This window comes from Telmatherina bonti (assembly GCF_933228915.1).
Source record: "Telmatherina bonti genome assembly, chromosome: 21".
Classification (NCBI taxonomy): domain Eukaryota; kingdom Metazoa; phylum Chordata; class Actinopteri; order Atheriniformes; family Telmatherinidae; genus Telmatherina; species Telmatherina bonti.
Window position 1 is genome coordinate 26,860,728 of NC_136630.1, and position 20,903 is coordinate 26,881,630.

Consider the following 20,903-nt stretch of genomic DNA (forward strand, 5'->3'; position numbering starts at 1 on the left):
TTGTAATAACATTAGCACCTTGTTCTGCACATTTTTTGAGTCAGACAGGTTTTGTTAAAATAATCTTATTGCCTCCATTTTATTTGCAGACAGAATGATGCAACAGGTAGCATTAGCTAACGGGCTTATGTTAGGCTAAAGTTAACCTGCTAGCTAAAGTTAGCCTCAGATGTTATGCTATATAATTTCTCAATTTCAGATTTTAGAAGTAAGATGCTACAATTAAAATGAGTTCTCATGTTAGCCTGAGGGCAAACATTAGCTAGCTACCTAACATTGGCTTCATAATGTTGCCCTGAGTGGTTATATTATATACTAAACTCCATTTTAGATATAAACAGATAGGTGCAACAGGCAACATTAGCCTAAATGTAGCTGATAGATGTTAGCCTGAGATAATGTTAAATAATTTTTCTCTATTTAATATGTTGACAGAATGAGGCTACAATTAACATTAGTTCTCATACTTATATTAGCGTTAGTGGGCATATTAGTTAGTAAGCCTACATGAATATCATAATATTATATATAATGATAACTTCAAGGTTCATGAAATCCTTTGTTCCAACAGTCATTAGACTGTACAACAGTGACTTCTTAAATCTTTGATGCTTATTTAATTGATTTTCATTACTTATCTTGCTGTTAATAAATGCTGCCAGTCTTTATGAATATGGTCAGTTTAATTTTGTTAAAATCGTTTAAATGACTAAATAGTTCAAGTTATGTAACTTTACTCTATTTTGGTATTTACACGTTTTGAATAATTACATTTAAGACTTGTTAAACGGTGCATAGAAAAGCAATGGTTAATCCTGCTTCTAAGCATTTTTCAGTTGGTGCTTATGTGATTGTGCTACAGTCCAGCACAGCATTCACTAATGTGCAGAGCTTGTTTAAGCTGATTGACATTCTCAACAACGTGCTTTCAGTAAATAAAAAGTTTTTCTCCAAAAAAAAAAAAGAAGAAGAAAACTACTGAATTGAGATTCAGACAAGTTTAGATGTGTTAGACGACATAGCAGCATCCCTCTGCTGCTACCTGTCATCATGACGGCAGGGTCAAGGGGAATGATATTCTTTTGGACCAGCTGGAGGGGCCCAGGTCTGAGGACCAGCTTCTCATTCAGGTTCTCAGCTAGTTGGGCTCGCTTTAGCCACTTCTGGGCTTTAAGAGAGGAGCAGTCAGAGGTCGGGTCTGGATAACACAGAGCAGGACCATAATATCAATAACATCAAACAGTAGTAAAAGTATTGCAGTCATGGAAAGAGTCGGTCTGGAGTAGTTTAGTACAACTATGAAGTGTTTTTTATGTTTTTATATTTGATCTAATTACAGTCAGAAATAAGTCGATTTGACATCTAAAGACTTAAAGGATCATCTATCAGTGGAGGCACGATGAGGCATTTGATGCTTTATTTAGTTCCAGTCTTACAGTAAACAAATCTCAATGTGCTCGTCAGAAAGGAGCTTTCATCATCACATTTTTTTCTTTCATAATTCCCCACACATTCCCTACGAGGGAAAGGTCAGTACCCTCCTCTTCCTCAGCCACGACTCTGATGTTTACAGGATGTTGTTTTTGCCTGGTCATAAAGCACATGCATGTCCAGCTGTGAACTTTAAGGCAGCAGAGGACTTTTCTGGACTTCGATAAGAGCAGATACACAACCCAAACCATCAGACCGGCTTTGGGGCTTGATGCTGAAAAACGTCTGTGGTCTGTTTTTACAAGGAAATATGATTCAGAGATTCTGTAATAACATACATTTCCACTATATGATGGTTCATCCTAGATGCCTCTGAGCTGAGAGAAGACAACAAGGCTCTGGATGAAGGCTAACACAAGGTTAAAGGTCCACAGTAATCCCTGATTTACAGATTATATCAGCTATTTAGAAATGACAGCTCTTGAGGGATTGTGGCCTGCATTCTGCCTCCTCTAATGGTGTAATGCTGTTCTGTAGGCTTACTTATAGCTCTATGAGGAATATTGTTTTGCAAAAAGTGATTTTTCTTACAGATTTGTTAACTGGAGATTCTCTGCCCATCTTTTCTCATCAAAGACTCAGCTTTTATGCTTTTGTATAAAAATCATGGTTACAATCTTCTCTCATCAACAGCTGACCTGCAGTTTGTGTAAACAACATTAGATAGCCTATTAGCAAACAAGCTAATGTGTAGCAATGTGAAGTAATGAGTAGCAGCAGAAAAAAAACAAAAACATAAAACAACAAAAACAAACAAAAAAAAAAAACATGGAAAGCGTCTTTGAATAAAGACAATTATAAATTTAAATTTCCTTTTAAATTTCAGGCTCTTTATATTTAAAGGTGATACTTTTACTTCTGTGACATTTTGAAGCCGAAACATTTTCCACTGTGAGTATGAATCTCTACGTGATATTGATTCAATCAAAATAATTCTGATCACAAATTCTGACATGATAGCATTCTAATTCAGTATCGATACAATATGACATCGTACCTGGACTTTTCTTTTGTGCTATATTTGACACTGAATAAGAACGATGAACAGTTTCTTTTTTTAAAGGAAACAGACTGAACCACCTTCTGGATGTTGAGCTTTAAAAGTTCACATAATATAAAATAAAACAAAGAATACATCTATTGTAGAAATTTCTGGATCAAAGGAATTAAATAAATGTTGTATTTTCACCTGGAGTAGCTACAGCTCTGTGTTTAGCAGCCAGTTCGGCTGCACCTTCATGTGAATCGCCTCCTCGCCCCTCTCGCAGCCCTGACCTCTTCCTTTCTGATAAAAGGAGGCAGCAAGCTAACAATGGCGGCGTATTTTCAGAGGGAAATGGCGGAGAATGGAACAAAACGTTAACCTGAAGACAACCAGGATTCGACATTACCTCTAAAGAAACATCGGCCTTGTGTAGCACACTGCAACAGGGCTACGGTTTAACTCAGTTAGCTCTTCTTCAATCAGATGTTGATTGCATGTTCACTGCAGGTTGGTATAGATTCAACTATTCCTGGATATTCTAGATTTATGTATCACTGCAGATCAATATTTCAATGTATTAATAGTTTTATGTAGAGGGATGTATCAACGTAGAAACATTTATCTCGATAAGTTTAGTGATATATTGAAATATTGATGGTGTAAACTGAAGCACTGATTCAGATCAATGTTGGTGTACATCGATAAATCAACATAGATTGGTGTTCCATTCCCTCCTAAAGCATTTAATGAGTAATAAAAAGACTTATGCAGCCGCCACTATGAGCATTTTCATTTTACACAACTATTAATTAATAATATTGTTGATTTTCTTCTCTTATTAACACGATAAATGATATTTTTTACTCAAAACAAGCATTTCTTCTCTTTAAAAAACAAAACAAAACAGAAACTCAAGAGTTTTTTCACCCCAGTCTGATTAGTTTTTACTTTATTTTCTGTCTAATTTTCCAAATTTCATCGTAAACTCAAATGGACATGAGTTGTTTCTCCATCTCATCTCATCATCATAATATCATCAGCCAGCACGGCGAGCGTTCAGCTGCCATTAACGCTGCACTCACGGCTTCCTTCTACCTTCAATAATCAGCATTTCTGTTTTAATATGTGCCCAGCTGCTTCACTGCGGCTGCAGTCAAACACCCTGAGTGTTAGCAAAATAAACGGAGAGGCTGTAATTAAAGGGCTGCGGTGGGGGAGATTTTCCCACCTTCCACAATCTGTCTCTGTTAAATCCAGGATAAATAATCAGTGGCGGCGCAAACCTGGCTGAGCCGAGCATCTCTCCCGTCGCTGATCACCCCGCAGCGAGGAGGGAAACCAAACCAGTTTGATTATCTGAGCGCAAGAAAGAACAACAGCACTTTTTTTGGTCAAATATCGTTTTAGTGGGAGATATCTGAGGGATGTCCCGGGATTGTAGGCTAAGTCGATAGGAGAGATATCGAGCTTCATTCTGGACATCTTAACGTTTGAAAATAAAGTTTTCATCAACTGTGCAATAATAAGCATTTTAAACTTCAAATAAAGCAAATATTTGGCTTAATGTCTTCTTCAAATTATGCTCGGAGGAGTTAAAAGAAGATGGACGGAAGAAAACAGTCAGAATGAGACGTGAAACAGAGACGAAAGGAGGAAAAATTAAGACGGAAGAAAAATGGAATGAAATAATTAGATAGAGGAGGTCATAGGTGGGAATTCATCTGAAATGCATGCTGGGTGGATGGTTAAAGAATGAAAAAGGAGGGAAGAATGTAGGGCAGGAGGAAACATAAATGAAATAAGAGAAAGATAAAATTGCAGTTACATGAGCAGCAAAGAAAGTTAGATTCAAAGGTTCTAAAGAAAAAGAAGTATGTTAAAAATGTAAGGATGATAAAAGGAAGAAAAACAAAAGATATTTCAGAGTAGGATGGGGGGAGCACGATGGTCGGGAGCGAAGAAGGGAGTGAAAGAAAGACTGAAACAAAAACTTTCAGATAAAGTTGGGAATAAAAGAGAGAAATTAAGGAGGAGTAAATCTGCTTAAACTGACATATAATCACATGATCAGGTCCACCTTCTAGTCCCGGGTCGGACCTGTTCTCTCCTTCAGAACTGTTTTTTTTTTTTTGGTGTCGTCGATCCAACAAGCTGTTGGAAACATTCCTCAGAGATTTCCTCCATGTTGACATGAAGCATCACACAGTTGCTGCACATCATGATGAGAATCTCCCGTTCCACCACGTCCCAAAGCTGCTCTGCTGGACTGAGATCTGGTGACTGTGGAGGCCGTTGGAGGACAGTGAACTCATCATCATGATGAAGAAAGCAGCTGGAGATGATGTGAGCTTTGTGACATGGTGCATCATCCTGCTGGAAGTTTCCATCAGAAGATGCTCCACTGTGCTCAGAAAGGGATGGACATGGTCAGCAGCAGGACTCAGGTAGGCTGTGCTGGTTAAACCATGTCATGCTGGTACTAAGGGGACCAAAGTGGGACAAGAAAACCTCCCCCCACCATCACACCAGCAGCAGCCTGAAGCCTTGATCCTGACGGCAGGATGGATCCATGTTGTCATGATGTTTCCAGCAGATTCTGATCCTACCATGTGAATGTGGAGCTGAACTGGAGACTCATCAGACCAGCAACGTTTCTCCATCTTCTATTGTCCAGTTCTGGTGAGTCTGTGTGAATTGTAGCCTCAGTTTCCTGTTCTTACTGACAGGAGGGAACCCGCTGTGGTCTTCTGCTGCTGGAGACCATCTGCTTCCAGGCTGGACGGGTTGTGTGTTCAGACATGATGTTCTGCAGATCTTGGTTGGAACCAGTTCTTACTGGACTTCCTGTTGTCTTTCTATCATCTCCAACCAGTCTGTCCATTGATGTTGAATGGATATTTTCTCTTCTCCAGAGAAGAATCATCTCTTAAAACTCTGGAGATGGTTGTTTGTGGAAATCCTAGTAAGTACTCAGACCAACAACATGCCACGTTCAAAATCCCTTAAATCTCCTTTCTTCCTCATCCTGATACTCAGATTGAACTTCAGCAAGTTGTCTTCATCATGTCTGCATGTGTTTAGATGGTGCCATGTGATTGGCAGATTAGAACAGGTAGACCTGATAAAGTGGTCAGTGTATGATCCACTGTTGCAGCCATGTTCTTCCTCAGAGGGAAGGTTGGGAAACATCATCTGCCAGTTGTGATCATGTTGGCATCATCGTGTGTGTCCAGTTCAGTCTGACGTGTGGAGCTTCAAGTGTGTTTAAACTGTTTCCTGATCTGTGGCTGTGCTGGCCAGCATGAGCTCACTGTAACATGATACTATGAGTACGAGCCGGCTTACATGCTTTTAAACATACAATGCTCTTTAAACTTATCGCAATGCATATACCTGCTGACTGTATGCGTCACATGTAAACACAACACAGAGGGGAAGATGGATGGTGCATTAGCCAGAATCACCCCCCCCCCCCCCCCCCCCCCCTTCTTGTTTCCATCCAGTGAGGCTTCAAAGCTCTGCTGTTGTGGACGAGAACATTTAAAGCACTAGCAGGAAAATGCACAGTTAACCCGCTGCTTAAACTCTATTATCTTTATGAGGGAATTTGTATAGTGTGTGTGTGAGTATGGAGTCAGACCTGTAGCCAGCAGGCAGACAGCGCTCCTATGCAGGCCACACGCCAGTCGGGCCAGAGAGGCCGGGGCGGATTCTTGAATAGTCTAATAAACACCAGATGTTCTCTGGGTAATATATACACAGACCCTGCGCCGTGTCCATCTCCCCAGCAGGAATACCACAGCCAGGCAGCGTCACCCAGCATCTCCAGCAGCAGGAGGAGGAGGAGGATGCTGCGTCCCTCAGATATGTCTTATTTTTAGGGCATAGACATAAAATGTTGGGAGGACATTTTCAAGAGTGATAAGAAACCCACTGCCCTCCACTACACAAGCCCCTACAGCCCCTCGTCCATCTGTGCCACCGCCTGCAATCAAGAGATAAACAGCCAATTGAAACGTCTTTTTTAAAGGACTGCTTGGATTCCCGCTGGCCAACTGCGTTTCCCCGTGCCGCCTTATCTGTGACAGACTCCTAGAAGCCGATAGGGCCTCTGGATTCCGTTCCCCCGCACACTTACCAGCGGTTTATCTGGACGCTGGAGTCTCTGCGAAATGGCCAACGGTGCCAGAGATATCATTCAACAAATCCCTGGTCTGCAGTCCAAGTCCCCCCACCCCTCCCCCAGTCCCCTTGTTGTTCCTGCAGGCTACAAACCAAAAAGAAAAACCTAACGGGCCCCTTGTTTTCCAAGACGACCCGGCAGCGCTTTTAAGTATCAGGAATAGATAGAATCTAAGTTTAGAAATGCTTGTCTGCAGCGTAAAGTCTTCGAACTTTATCATGTTGGCAGCTGAAGCTAAACAAAATCTCTGCACGTATGACAGCGCTACCCTGAACTGAGAAACACAGGAGGCCGTAAATTGCCGCCGCAGTGAGGATTTAGGGGAACACTCAGCGCGCTCAGGTCTACGTGTTCTCATCATTCTGACTTATGTGACACAATGAGAACAAAAGCTGCGCCTTGGAAACGGCGGCTGGCGTGCGAGGCTGTGTGTTGGGGCACGTGGGGCTGTGTGTTGGGGTGAGCAGGGCTGTGTGTTGGGGTGTGCGGGGCTGTTTGTTGGGGCGAGCGGGGCTGTGTGTTGGGGTGAGCAGGGCTGTGTGTTGGGGCGAGCGGGGCTGTGTGTTGGGGCGAGCAGGGCTGTGTGTTGGGGCGTGCGGGGCTGTGTGTTGGGGCGTGCGGGGCTGTGTGTTGGGGCGTGCGGGTCTGTGTGTTGGGGCGAGCAGGGCTGTGTGTTGGGGCGAGCAGGGCTGTGTGTTGGGGCGAGCAGGGCTGTGTGTTGGGGCGTGCGGGGCTGTGTGTTGGGGCGAGCAGGGCTGTGTGTTGGGGCGTGCGGGGCTGTGTGTTGGGGCGAGCAGGGCTGTGTGTTAGGGCGAGTGTGGCTGTGTGTTGGGGTGTGTGGGGCTGTTTGTTGGGGCGAGCGGGGCTGTGTGTTGGGGTGAGCAGGGCTGTGTGTTGGGGCGAGCAGGGCTGTGTGTTGGGGCGAGCAGGGCTGTGTGTTGGGGCGTGCGGGGCTGTGTGTTGGGGCGAGCAGGGCTGTGTGTTGGGGCGTGCGGGGCTGTGTGATGGGGCGAGCGGGGCTGTGTGTTGGGGCGAGCAGGGCTGTGTGTTAGGGCGAGCGTGGCTGTGTGTTGGGGTGTGTGGGGCTGTTTGTTGGGGCGAGCGGGGCTGTGTGATGAGGCATGCGGGGCTGTGTGTTGGGGTGAGCAGGGCTGTGTGTTGGGGTGTGCGGGGCTGTTTGTTGGGGCGAGCGGGGCTGTGTGTTGGGGTGAGCAGGGCTGTGTGTTGGGGTGAGCAGGGCTGTGTGTTGGGGCGAGCAGGGCTGTGTGTTGGGGCGAGCAGGGCTGTGTGTTGGGGCGTGTGGGGCTGTGTGTTGGGGCGAGCAGGGCTGTGTGTTGGGGCGAGCAGGGCTGTGTGTTGGGGCGTGCGGGGCTGTGTGTTGGGGCGAGCAGGGCTGTGTGTTGGGGCGAGCAGGGCTGTGTGTTGGGGCGTGCGGGGCTGTGTGATGGGGCGAGCGGGGCTGTGTGTTGGGGCGAGCAGGGCTGTGTGTTAGGGCGAGCGTGGCTGTGTGTTGGAGCGCGCCTCGGCTTGCTGATGCTGTAAACAGGTACGCTCCCAGTGAAAGCGCCGTCTCTGTGAGGCAGAGAGCCTCTTTCTTCCAGAAGCAGAGCATTCCTGAGCGGTCACTCTCTGAGCCGTCTGTCTGCTCGCTGGCTGGCTCCAGGCTCTGTCTGTCTGTCTGTCTCTCCCTGTTGGCTGCATATATTCACCTGCTTTCTGCTACATTTGGACCGATCCATCGGCCGAGTCTGGATTGGCTTCGCTTTAAAGCCTCTGACATCTTAATGGGTAAAATCTTCACTGCCTCTTTCCGTTTGTCTTGCAGTGGAAGTCTTTCGTCCAGAGACGGCGACTCGCAGCAGACGAGAAGCATGAAAGTGTAAGTGTGTGTGTGTGTGTGTGTGTGTGTGACAGCTCAGTGCTGGAAGGCGTTACTCACGAGGCATGATGCCTTGGTCTGCCAGCTGCTCTCGTGTCCTCCTCTGCTGAAGTCTTAACTGTAGCACTGAAGTTTGGGGGGAGAGGAACAGATGGAGTGAAGAAGAGAGGAAGGAGACGTGAGGAGACAGGTGAGGGACAGAGAAAAAAAGCAGGAAGTGACTGAGAAGCTCACTTTTAAATGCCGTTTCAGAATAGTTTGAGCAGCCGTTGTTTTGCAGTTTTTTCTACCTCACCTGCAGGTTGAAGCTGCCCATGCAGACCTGCAGTTATTCAACGTGCATGCTGTCATTATGTACGCATGTATGTACATATGCACACACAAACCAACGCTGCTTGCTCACAAATATTTCTGCGAGCAGGATGTAGGGAATGATAAACACAGCTCCTGGCTTTTAAACAGATCTGCTCAGCAGTGTGTGGTCCGCAGCATGAGCACACGGTTCATCCTGCTCTGTCTGTGTGTGTGTGTGTGTGTGTGTGTGTGTGTGTGTGTGTGTGTGGAAGTGGTCTAGGTGGGAGCTTGAGGTCATAAACACAGAGCCTCCTCCGTGTCTGTTGGTCTGTTTGCATCTGTGTGTGTCTTTAACTCTCATTTCTTTCTTTGTCTGTGTGTGTTTTCCCTCCCTTCTGTTATCTGAACGTCCCTTGGTCAGATCCTGAATCTGACACACAAGTATGAAATGTTCCTCCTTCTCTGCAAGACCTTCATCACTTTCCGCTTGTCTCCGCTATTGTTAATTAATCTTGCTCAGGTGGTTTTTATTTGTGCAGCTCTGGCTGCAATTTTACATTTCATGAATTTCCTCAAACCGTCTGGGTTTGATGTTAACGCAACAACTTTCCTAGGAGTGTATCGAAGAGCATGGGCGCCACATCGCAGCACTCTCATGGGAGAGCACCTCCGTTATGTAACGCCAGGCCCTGCCCTTCATCTGACATCTGCTTTAGTTTACAGTAAAAAAAAGGGGTTGTAATGTGCCGGTCACAAAAGCGCAGAGAGCAAATGCAGGCATTAGTTGCTGACTGGAAGCTGACCAAAACACGTAACTGATACAACCCTTGACATCCAGTACAAGAGTGAATATCTACCTGCATGTTTAGTCTCTTGTGTTTGGGGGGGAAACTCAGACGACAAAAACCTGCGACTGTAAGCTAACTGATTTGAATGAAACGTCCACCTCAAGTTTTTAACCCAGTTTAACCCAAAATGTATTAGGAAAAAAAGACCATGAGCAAAATCAGCCAACAATGCCACAGCTTTGGGTTTCTGCTTTCAATCTGCAAAGCATCACCTGAAATCTGAGCAAAATGAGTTCACAGAGCCAGTTGTGTCAAAAGAAGAAGTTATCCCATGAGCAGGTGCTGACTGCAATGGTAATAACTGTAAACACACAAACATGCTAAACTTCAGAGGTTGCATGCTAGCAGAAGTATCAGTAAAATAATGTTGTCAATGTGTTTCATATCCAGTAATATTAAAAAAAACTCAGCTCTACTGCAACTTAAAGAAAAAAGCAGCATTAGCAGGTTTGGGTGTAGCATGGAAGCTACTACCAGTCTGTCCAGCAGCTGTGGTTGCTAATGGCAGTAGCTGTTAGCATTGATAGCTTAAATTTTTAATAAACGGTCCCCCTCCTCCTGTTATAACTGTTGCTAAACGACTGCAACATATTTTTATGGGAACATTTAAGCTAAAGTGCTGTTATGGCCAGGCTTCCAAGGAGCCACTTTAGCCAGCCTAGCTAAAAATACAGCCATAGCATTGAATATGCCATTTTGATGCCTTCACTAACATGCTAATATGTTTAATTGAATTTTTTTCTAAATCCTGGCAATCTCTTAATATTTCAAAAAGCTTACATGGGACAGCATAGCAGGTTTAGAGTAAATATGGCCAGAAAGTGTGTTGGTTGGTGAAAGTATGGAGTTCAGCTAGATTATGATACTCAGATGAATATGGCGGAATTAAAAGTAAAAAGAACCCAAAAAATTAGCAGAAAGAACCATTTAAATTACATTCTATTATAGAATTTTATGCTCAGCTTATTTGTTCTGTTAAACAAACTTTAACAAATACTAGCAACTCTGTTTACAAGGGCTGTATGCTAGGTGGCTGCTAGCATAGATCGATTAAAGTTTTAATATGTCCCTTATTTTCTTTAATGACCGTTGATTTTGCAATGAAATGAAAATTTTCTCTGCAAACAAATGACAAAGGGTAATATTATTCATGGCTAAGGTTTCTAGCAGGCAACTTAGCAGGTGCAACGTAGCTAATATTAGGACCATTAGCCCCATCCTGGAACCTCCACTAGCGTGCTAACCTCTTTAATTTAGTTTTTTCATCATAGGACAGCATCACAGAATCAGAGTAAATATAAAAGGAAAGTATCATCTACTGGTGGGCAGAGACATGATTATATTCATAGAAAAGTAGTGCGAAGATAAGGGGAAAAGCACACCTGAGGATTTTTTTTCTCTTTTTTTTTCAAACTTTAACATGTGAAATATTGAGTAAGAAGAATGAGTTTTTGTTTTTCTAGGTTGCTGTAATGGGACTATGTGCACAGCTTGATTGTTAAGGTTTGGTCAACAGAACAAACACGGTTGTTCTACTTCAATCTAAAACATTTGGTCGAGCCAAATCCTAAATGAAACTCTCTGCAGTTATACTGCTTGCAAGCTGATAAGACGAGGTCATATTTCAGTCAGGTAACAACCTTAATGTTATCCATACATGCAGATTTCTGTCCAGTTTTCTTGGAAAAAGCCAGGTAACAGATCAAGTGTGACCACTTTGTTATGTTTACTGGCAGGTTATCAATAATTGTGCCTGAAAAAGCACAGCAGCTGCCACAGAATCTGTTCTTTCTCCTCAAAAAATCTGTGCGAAGACCAAAGCGTTGCCTGTTCTGATTGCAGAGAGCGAGCATGTTAGAGAGAGCGGAGCTGAGCCAGGAGGTGTAATCACAAAACCACACACCACTTCTCTCACTGTTGACTCTGAAACTGAAGCCATTTGTTTCAAACTCAGGGTGTCTTGACAACAAAGAACATACAAATCGACAACAAGTGCGCGCGTGTTCAGATGGATGTTGTAAATAAATGATCGTTTGGCCTGCTTTGTGCTCGGGAAGCGGAGATAATTACACAAACCAGCTGAGTGATTTTCTGATTTATTGTCCTCCTGTGCCTCACACAGAAGAAACAGGGTAATACTAACACCTCACTTTTACACTCAAACTCCAACGACTTAGCCAGAAAGACTGCTTACATGTGTCACATGCATTCTCTGAGCTTTACTCAGCACAGGCAGGAATGTGTTTGCGACTGATGTATGAACATGACTGTCTAATGTCTAATAAACAGGTTTCCTTAAATGAATTAGGTTTATTTTAAGCTAATGCTCCTCCTCGAAGTAAAAATCTACCTTGATGCTGAACTCACATATCTTATTCCTGAAGTATTAGACAGTGAGACTATGGTGAACGTGAGCCAGAGGCTGCTTGTAGGACAACGCTCCACCTTCAACAGTGTTGGACGAGATTTTAATCGTTTCTCTTCATGTTTTACGTGAGTAGAGTTTTAGCTGAGTGAAATGACCCAGAATTATCTGAAAACAGACATGAAAAGAGCCAACTGGTATCTCTCGATAAAGAAAGGAGCATTCATACTCGTTTTATTATCCTTCTGTGTATAAATAACTTAAAATGTCATTTATTATAGAAACGTTTAAATTTAATCCATTTGTGCTCATCATGATTCACATTAATCTGCTCAGTTCGGTTTTGAGTAATGAAACTTTAATGTGGAGTAAAAGTTCAGAGACAAGACCTCATTAGACAGAGTATATGTATAAAATCTGTGTATAATGAAAAGTTTTACACACCCACATAGGGAGCCTGCTTGTGAAAGTGTGTTTGGGTTTGTCTTGATTCGGTCAGAGTCAATTCTTTGTCAAAATAATGAACGGTTTTTAAAGGTTTTTTTTGAAGAAGTGCCAAGAACAGGGCCAAACTAATGAGTTAGGTGACAGTCTTGTGTTTATTTAATTCATTTAGCCTGGGTCTGCCATCTGCGCTCCTTTATTTGTCTCATTGATTTCTTTATTTTCAAGTAATGAATCAGTGAATATTTCATTTTAATACAAGAAAAGGAAGGCTTTACAAATGCAAAAGTTTTCACATCTGATTTTTAATATTTTCCTATGTCTATTTTCACATTTTTTTCCCAGTGAATCTAAACATTTAATGGGACTAAATGACAAAAAAGGCATCAAATGCTTGTTTTATCCAGTACAAAGGAGCGAGTTTTGATTAAATCAGTCACATGAAAGTCTATCAGTAGCTCCAAGGATATAATGAGTTGGAAACGGATGTTGTCACTGAAAACAAGTGTTTCATGAAAGCAGCATCTGTTTACGGTTCTGCTTTGTCCCCCCCCACGTGCGCTTGACACCTAGTGGTGTTGGTTTAACTTATATCTGCTTCACCACAGTGCAGTGGCCACCGCCGTTTGAGACGTTAATCAGATCAGTCTGAGAACCAGTCGGGAACACACTCGCAAAACATTCTGCAGTCCACGGGGAGCTCTTAAATGAGATCTTTATCTCTTCTTTTAGCTTCAGCGACGCAGCAGCAGTTCCCATGGCTTTGATAACGCAGTTCAAGCACGGCGCGGTGGAGCAGGAGCAGCTAGCGTCAGCTTTCACATGGTGCTGAATGTTTCCCGAGCTGCTGCGGCTTAAAGAAAACTATAAATCCTGCACAGCCGCAGCGTCTTGGACTCCCCCTGTCATCAGCAGTTATCACATCCAGATTTACAGTCAATTTTACTTCTCTTACGCACAATAGTTCCCTCATGCGCTCATAAATTCAGCTCAAGTAGTTACATTGGTTGCTACATGTATCACCCGGCGCTGAGCTAAACTCAAAGGACAGCATCTGTACATCTGTGCTATATTAACCAGTTAGAGCGCACGGGTTAGAGAAACACAAGCGCTGAGCCACCTTTGTGAAAAGCCTCCTGCTGAATGCAGCAAATCCTCCCTCTCATGTTCCCAGTAGTGCAGAGGGTCATTTCCCAGCCTGCTGATGTGCTCTAAGCAGCTCAGAGGAAAAGCGTCATTTAGCTTGCCATCTCTGGAACGCAATTACAGCTCACAGGAAAACTGGAAGTCTGAAGCAAAGCCACTCTGGTCCATAGTTTGCACATCCAACTTCTGCTTTCAGAGGCCTTTACTTTCCTGTCACAGCAGCCGCTGCTGCCACTATCAGTTATATTTTCCTCAGGGAGGTGGCAGTGTTGGCCAGACTACAGCCTGGCCCACATACTCTATCTCCAAATTAAATTAAGAAAACATGAATATGTGAAGGAGATAGATGGACGTGAAGCTCCAGCATTAGACACGTGAAACAGGGAGTTTAAATCTGTCATCCTGCTTTGATTTGCCCAGGTGCACACACTTCCAGTGCAGCCATGTTTAGATAACCTCTGACCCCCTCTTCCATGTCTAATCTCCCGTTATCAGAGAGAATAGGAAGCCTGCTTGGCTTCCCTCAGCAGCTGCTGCAGCAGGTTAGCTACTGGCAGGGAACAAGTGCACAAACCTGCCCAACATCCCACTCACACGCCGCAGATTTACATCAAAGCACATGCCCAGCTGTAAATCCGTCAAACGGGGACGAGATGATGTTAGGCTCTGCAGTCAGGAGCGTTTCTGACTCATGCTGGCCTCCCGCTGGTATTCCCTGCTCCAACGCATGCCAGCAGTACACTGCACACACCTGTCACTTGGCTGAGGAGCACATTGCCAGAGTCAACACAACCCGTCCACAAAGACAGATGAAAGACATCATGTATGCAGGATTACCCAGAAATGCCGAGCGCTGGCAGGCAAAGTGTTTGCTGATAAACAGAGGAGAACTAACGTAGATGGACTTACCTGATCTGAACTTGCTTCGTATCAGTATGGAGTGTTCAGAGCCCAGAAGAGTCATAATGATTACAGTACAGTTCCAGTGTTCAAAAGTTGCAAAAACAAGTCAAAAATGCTCGAGAAGTGGGAGAAACTTGGACCCTGCGGACCACCTCTGGACCCCAAACTGAGAGGAGACAGTTCTGACCCCGGCTTCTTCATCAACAGCTTTAAAGAAAGTGAATAAAAAGAAACAGAACCCTGGTTTGTGGTTCTCTTTCTCTCTGCTGCAGCTTTCCGCTCTGCCTGCCGCTGCTTCCCTCTCCTCTGCTCTCTCCAGCAGTAGCTGATGTGGGGGTGTTTGTGCATCTGCGGGGCGCAGAGGCTTTGGTCCCATCTAAGCTGAGAGCTCTGAGAGGGGCCGGGGACAACACGCAGAGATATGCCCTGCTCAGGGAGGGGCTAGCCGGCAAGGGTTTCCTCCAAACCCCGCCCGCCAGATCCCAGAGGCAGAACAGGGTTTGGCTGATGACTTCTTCCTCCCTTGCCACCAGTGTAAATATATCTGCCTATCAGCCCAGCTGACTGTCATTAGAGGAAAGGGAGAGAGGAGGAGAAAAAGATCAAGATAGAGTCTCTGAAGCAGATAGCGGAGCGGCAACACAGCCAAGAGGGAAATAGCGGGAAGAAACAGGAATGTGGACCAGTTTCGTTTCTTGTCTTTGTGCTGGAGTCCATGTGCAGTAAAGGTGAATTGTTCCTTTTAAGACCCGATAAACTCATCTTTAACAGGTTCAATGTAACACATTCTGTTTCAGCGTGATGATTTATTCTTATTTACATCAAGAGTGAAACATAAGTAAGGGCGTTTATATCCAGTTATCCAGTTATGCTGCTGCAGCGCCACAAAGATGTCCGTTGTCTGATGTGAGTTTGGGTGTAACCTCAAAATAAAACCATTAATAAACATCTCTTGTAATTTATGTGAAATTGATTAGTTTAAATTTGACCTGTATTCTCAGTAATTTAGAGCTAAATGAGACTGATCAAGTTTGTAAAAGTTTGACAGACTAAAGCCATTAAAGTCAGCTGTACTTCATCTTAAAAGAACAAAAAAAAAAATCTTTATTTAGGCAACGACTTTACATCCCTTTTCTGCTGCTTATCCGGGGTCAGGTCACGGGGGCAGCAGCCTAAGCAGGGAAGCCCAGACTTCCCTCTCCCCAGCCACATTTGCCAACTCTGCGGGGGGGATCCTGAGGCGTTCCCAGGCCAGCCGAGAGATATAATCCCTCCAGCGTGTCCTGGGTCTTCCCCGGGGTCTCCTCCCAGAGGGACGTGCCTGGAACACCTCACCAGGGAGGTCCAGGAGGCATCCTGACCAGATGCCCGAGCCACCTCAGCTGGTTCCTCTCGATGAGGAGGAGCAGCGGCTCTACTCTGATCTCCTCCCTGATGACCGAGCTCCTCACCCTATCTCTAAGGGTGAGCCCGGCCACCCTGCAGAGGACACTCATTTCAGCCGCCTGTATACGAGATCTGGTTCTTTCGGTCACGACCCACAGCTCATGACCATAGGTGAGGGTAGGAACGTAGATCGCCTGGTAAATCAAGAGCTTCGCCTTCTGACTCAGCTCCTTCTTCACCACGACAGACCGGCGCAGAGTCCGCATTACTGCAGACGCCGCACCGATCCGTCTGTCGATCTCGCGCTCCATCCTTCCCTCACTCGTGAACAAGACCCCGAGATATTTAAACTCCTCCACTTTACTTTACATGTAATTCTTTCAGAAAAAGCCAACTAAATAGATTTTACAGTGTACTCACTGGCCACTTAAAAGATCCACCTGCTTAACTGCTTGTTATTAAGAATCTAATCAGCCCATCACAGGGCAGCAGCTCAACACATTTAGTCATGTAGACATGATGAAGACAACTTGCTAAAGTTCAAGATGAAGAAGAAAGGAGATTTAGGTGACTGAAGGTGGCACTTTGTTGGTCTGAGTGTTTACTGGGATTTTCACACGCAACCATCTCCAGGGTTTCCAGAGAAGGTCTGAAGAAGAGAAAATATCCATCAAGCAGCAGTTTGTCTGGACCAGAATGTCTGGTTGATGTCAGAGGAGAATGGACAGACTGGTTGGAGACGATGGAAAGACAACAGGAAGTCCAGTGATCACTGGTTCCAACCAAGATCTGCAGAACATCATCTCTGAACACACAACACGTCCAGCCTGGAAGCAGATGGTCTCCAGCAGCAAAAGACCACAGCGGGTTCCCTCCTGTCAGTAAGAACAGGAAACTGAGGCTACAATTCACACAGACTCACCAGAACTGGACAATAGAAGATGGAGAAACGTTGCTGGTCTGATGAGTCTCCAGTTCAGCTCCACATTCACATGGTAGGATCAGAATCTGCTGGAAACATCATGACAACATGGATCCATCCTGCCGTCAGGATCAACGCTTCAGGCTGCTGCTGGTGTGATGGTGGGGGGAGGTTTTCTGGTCCCACTTTGGTCCCCTTAGTACCAGTATGACATGGTTTAACCAGCACAGCCTACCTGAGTCCTGCTGCTGACCATGTCCATCCCTTTCTGAGCACAGTGGAGCATCTTCTGATGGAAACTTCCAGCAGGATGATGCACCATGTCACAAAGCTCACATCATCTCCAGCTGCTTTCTTCATCATGATGATGAGTTCACTGTCCTCCAACGGCCTCCACAGTCACCAGATCTCAGTCCAACAGAGCAGCGTTGGGATGTGGTGGAACGGGAGATTCTCATCATGATGTGCAGCAACTGTGTGATGCTTCATGTCAACATGGAGGAAATCTCTGAGGAGTGTTTCCCACAGCTTGTTGGTTCTATGACAGGGGTGTCCAAAGTCATTCCTCGAGGGCCACTGTCCTACAGGTTTTCAATGTGTTCCCGTTCCAACACACCTGGATTTCATGAAATGGATCCAACAGCCAATGAAGTTCTGCACAATGACAGATTAGTTTGATTCAGGTGTATTGGAGCAGGGGAACATGGAAACCTGCAGAAATGTGGCCCTCTAGGACCGGAGCTGGACACCCCTTATCCATGACCTAAAGATTTTAGACAGGTTTGAAGGAAAAAAGGTCCAAGCCGGTACTAGAAGGTGGACCTGATGAAGTGTGTGATGAATGTAAACTCTTCTCTCATAGAAAGCACTTAATGTACTCAGATCCTGCTGGAGGATGGACTCAGCAACGGTTGTGTAAATGAAGTCTGTTGAAGTTGAGTGCATGAAGGGTTTTTATGGTCCTTTCAAAAGGAGAATGACAAACATTTTAAGCATGAATTTGTTTATGACAACCACATTACTGGAAGAAAAGCGAAAGCTTTCTTGCACACAAAGCCTCCATTCTGTCTAAACATGTCAGCTTGTCTTTTTACACTTTTCATTGATTTCTTACGCAGCGCAGTAACCAATCAGCCACGTTGGCTCGGCCACCCAGCAGCTGAGACGCGGGCAGTTTATGTTATCAGCCTGTATTCAGGAAGGGATCCCCTCCTCCAGTTTCCACATACCAGCTGAACATTTGTCGGAGACCAACTACGCTCTGCGCCCGCTCTCCTGTGAGGCCGGCCTTCACCAGCTGCACCTCCTGTGTGGAGCAGCGCCTCCAAGATGTCTGTCAGCGCGGGTTGTCAGCTGGTCCCGCTAAGGATTTACTGATGTTTATTTTTAGGTTTGATTTGAATGATTTATAAGGGTTGACTCGATGTTTGAAAGGGAAAACATAAGGAGAGTGTATACATATGGCAGAAAGCATGTAATCCTGTTATGAACAGGTGTCAGAGTCTGGGATACCTGATGTTCCAGAGGGCTACTGTCTCTCTAAAGTCAGATGAAAGGGCTCAGTGATCACCATTGAGGATGGGAGGGGGGGTGGGGTTGCTAAATAGTGAGCAGCAGGCCGTGTCTGAAAGGCCGGTCAGACTTCATTCAGGACGCTGTGCTCATGTTGGTCCAGGATAATCTGAATGTCAGGTTTGAGGATAAACTTAATTCTTCTCATGAAATATTTTTAAAAATAATTTTTTCTTTAATCTGTGAAGGACTGGAGATCTGTCCAGGTGTACCTGCCTCTTACCCAGTGAGTGCTGGGATAGACTCCAGCTTTCTGCGGTCCTGAATTGGACTAAGTGGTTAATAAAATGGATGGATGGATGGATGATTTTATTTTAACACCATTCAAACTGCTCCTTTAAGTCAAGACAAAGTAAACAATTTTGTTTTCTCAAAATCAGGAGTGTTTTCTAGAGATAATGGTTTAATTATCTAAATATAGCAATGCAACAATTAAAAAAGCTGGTACCCACTTATTCTCAAGCTCATCTTGGTCTCCTGACTGAGAAAACAAAGCTTGTAACCAGTGAAATCTGTACTTATTGCATAAAAATGAACATCGTAATCCCAAAATCACAGAGTAATTAACTTGCGATCGACACATAAGGACTCTAAAAATAAATAATTGCAAGAATGACTTGTGCAGGCTTCGGTAGACCTCATATCCTACTGGATTATATTTAAATATTTATTCTAACTACAACTGAATTGCTAAAAAAGAGAGAGAATTAGACTCCAGTAGTCAGTATTTTTATATGAAATGGAAATAGTAACATGATAATAATATAATAATATGAAATATTAAATCATAATAAAGCTGATAGTGGTTGACTCCCATAATACTGCAACTTAAACTGAATGGCTGAATTACTCTCCCTTTTACTTTAGAAGGCAGATGTGAAACTCCAGTCCTGGAGGGCCGGTATGCTGCGGGTTTTTGTTGTCTCCATGCTCCAACATACCTGAGTGAAATTAATAAAGAGGTTGACAAGAAGCTGCTGGATCCATTTGATTTGAATCAGATGTGTTGGAGCATGGAGACAACAAAACCCGCAGGATACTGGCCCCCCAGGACTGGAGTTTGACACCCCTGCAGGATAGTCTAAAGCAGGGATCTGCAGATCCTCGAGGACTGGTGTCCTGCAGGTTTTCCAAGCATCCCAGCTGCAACACACCTGATTCAAGTCAATGTGTATTCAGCAGGAATGTTCCAGCAGGAACACGAGGAAAAGGACCAGGATGGAGGATCCTTGATCTACATATAATGCAAACTTCACTTTCTAAAGGTTTTCTGACACTCATGTGTCTCCATGTTCTGTGCATGAGGCCAGTTCTGTCACCTCTCTCACTCGCTCCACTTTTTAGCAAATGTGCGTTCAAACAGGTGAGTCTGAGATCTCTCGCTTTGCAACGTCAAGAAGGGAAAAGTCCTCCCCCTGGTAGGGGGTCCTACCATCGACATGCCGCCAGGCTTGCTGCCCTCTGAAATCACAGAGTGGCCTGAGATGGACTGGTGACCTGTCCAGAGTGTAGCCTGCCTTTTGACCAAAGATTGCTGGGACAGACTCCAGCTTCCGCACAACCCTAATCTGGAATAAAGGGGTTAAATAATAAATTAACAGAAACAGCCCATTCTCAGTAGAGCTCAGTAGAAACACTTTTGGAATGGCTGAAATTAAGGACCAAGGCTGAATTTGGGGTAACAACGCTGAAAACACTGTTGGACCTCTGACATCCAGGTGAAATTGTTGAAAGAAATCTATAATATGGGGCCTTTAATGTATATACTATACAAATATATATATTTGTATATATTTGTATAGTATATATTTGTATGTGTATATATATATATATATATATATATATATATATATATATATATATATATATATATATATATATATGTATATATATATATATGTATATATATGTATATATATATATATATATATATATATATATATATATATATATATATATATATATGTATATATATATATATGTATATATATGTATATATATATATATATATATATATATATATATATATATATATATATATATATATATATATATATGTATACTGATGGGATTCTTGGTTGACAGACAATAAATGCAGTTATTTCTCTGATTAAGACTTAATTTTTAAAATTCTAAATAAACCTGGGTTCCACGTAGACACAGCTCTTTTAATTCACATCTACCTTTGGGTTGATCTATCGTGGTTGTTCTATGCTCTTATTCCATTCATGACAGAAAACTTTTACTAACATGTAACAGTAGAGTTCACCGTTTCCTACGATCTGACTGAACATGTATGTGTTTCTATTGAAACATGGGTGTGAACAGGGAAGCCCAATTCTGGTCCTTGTGAGCTACTGTCCAGTCTGTTGTAGATGGTTCCCTTCGACAACATACCTCACTGTATTGAAAAGTTCTGCACAAGTGTGTTTTCACATCTAAGTGATTTGAATCAGATGTATTGCAGCAGGGAAACATCTAAAAC

The 20,903-nt window shown here is 43.8% G+C and overlaps 1 protein-coding gene across 1 annotated transcript in view; it reads right to left on the reverse strand.

Moving 5' to 3' along the window:
* The window catches only part of myocd (myocardin), a gene marked incomplete at both ends in the record, with an annotated part of 77,518 nt that overhangs the window by 17,536 nt on the left and 39,079 nt on the right, over window positions 1-20,903 (reverse strand). Inside the window, 2 exons of the mRNA XM_079260968.1 lie at window positions 1,043-1,198; window positions 8,599-8,664. Coding sequence (XP_079117094.1) covers window positions 1,043-1,198; window positions 8,599-8,664 — 222 coding nt within the window. The remainder of the gene's footprint in view (window positions 1-1,042; window positions 1,199-8,598; window positions 8,665-20,903) is intronic.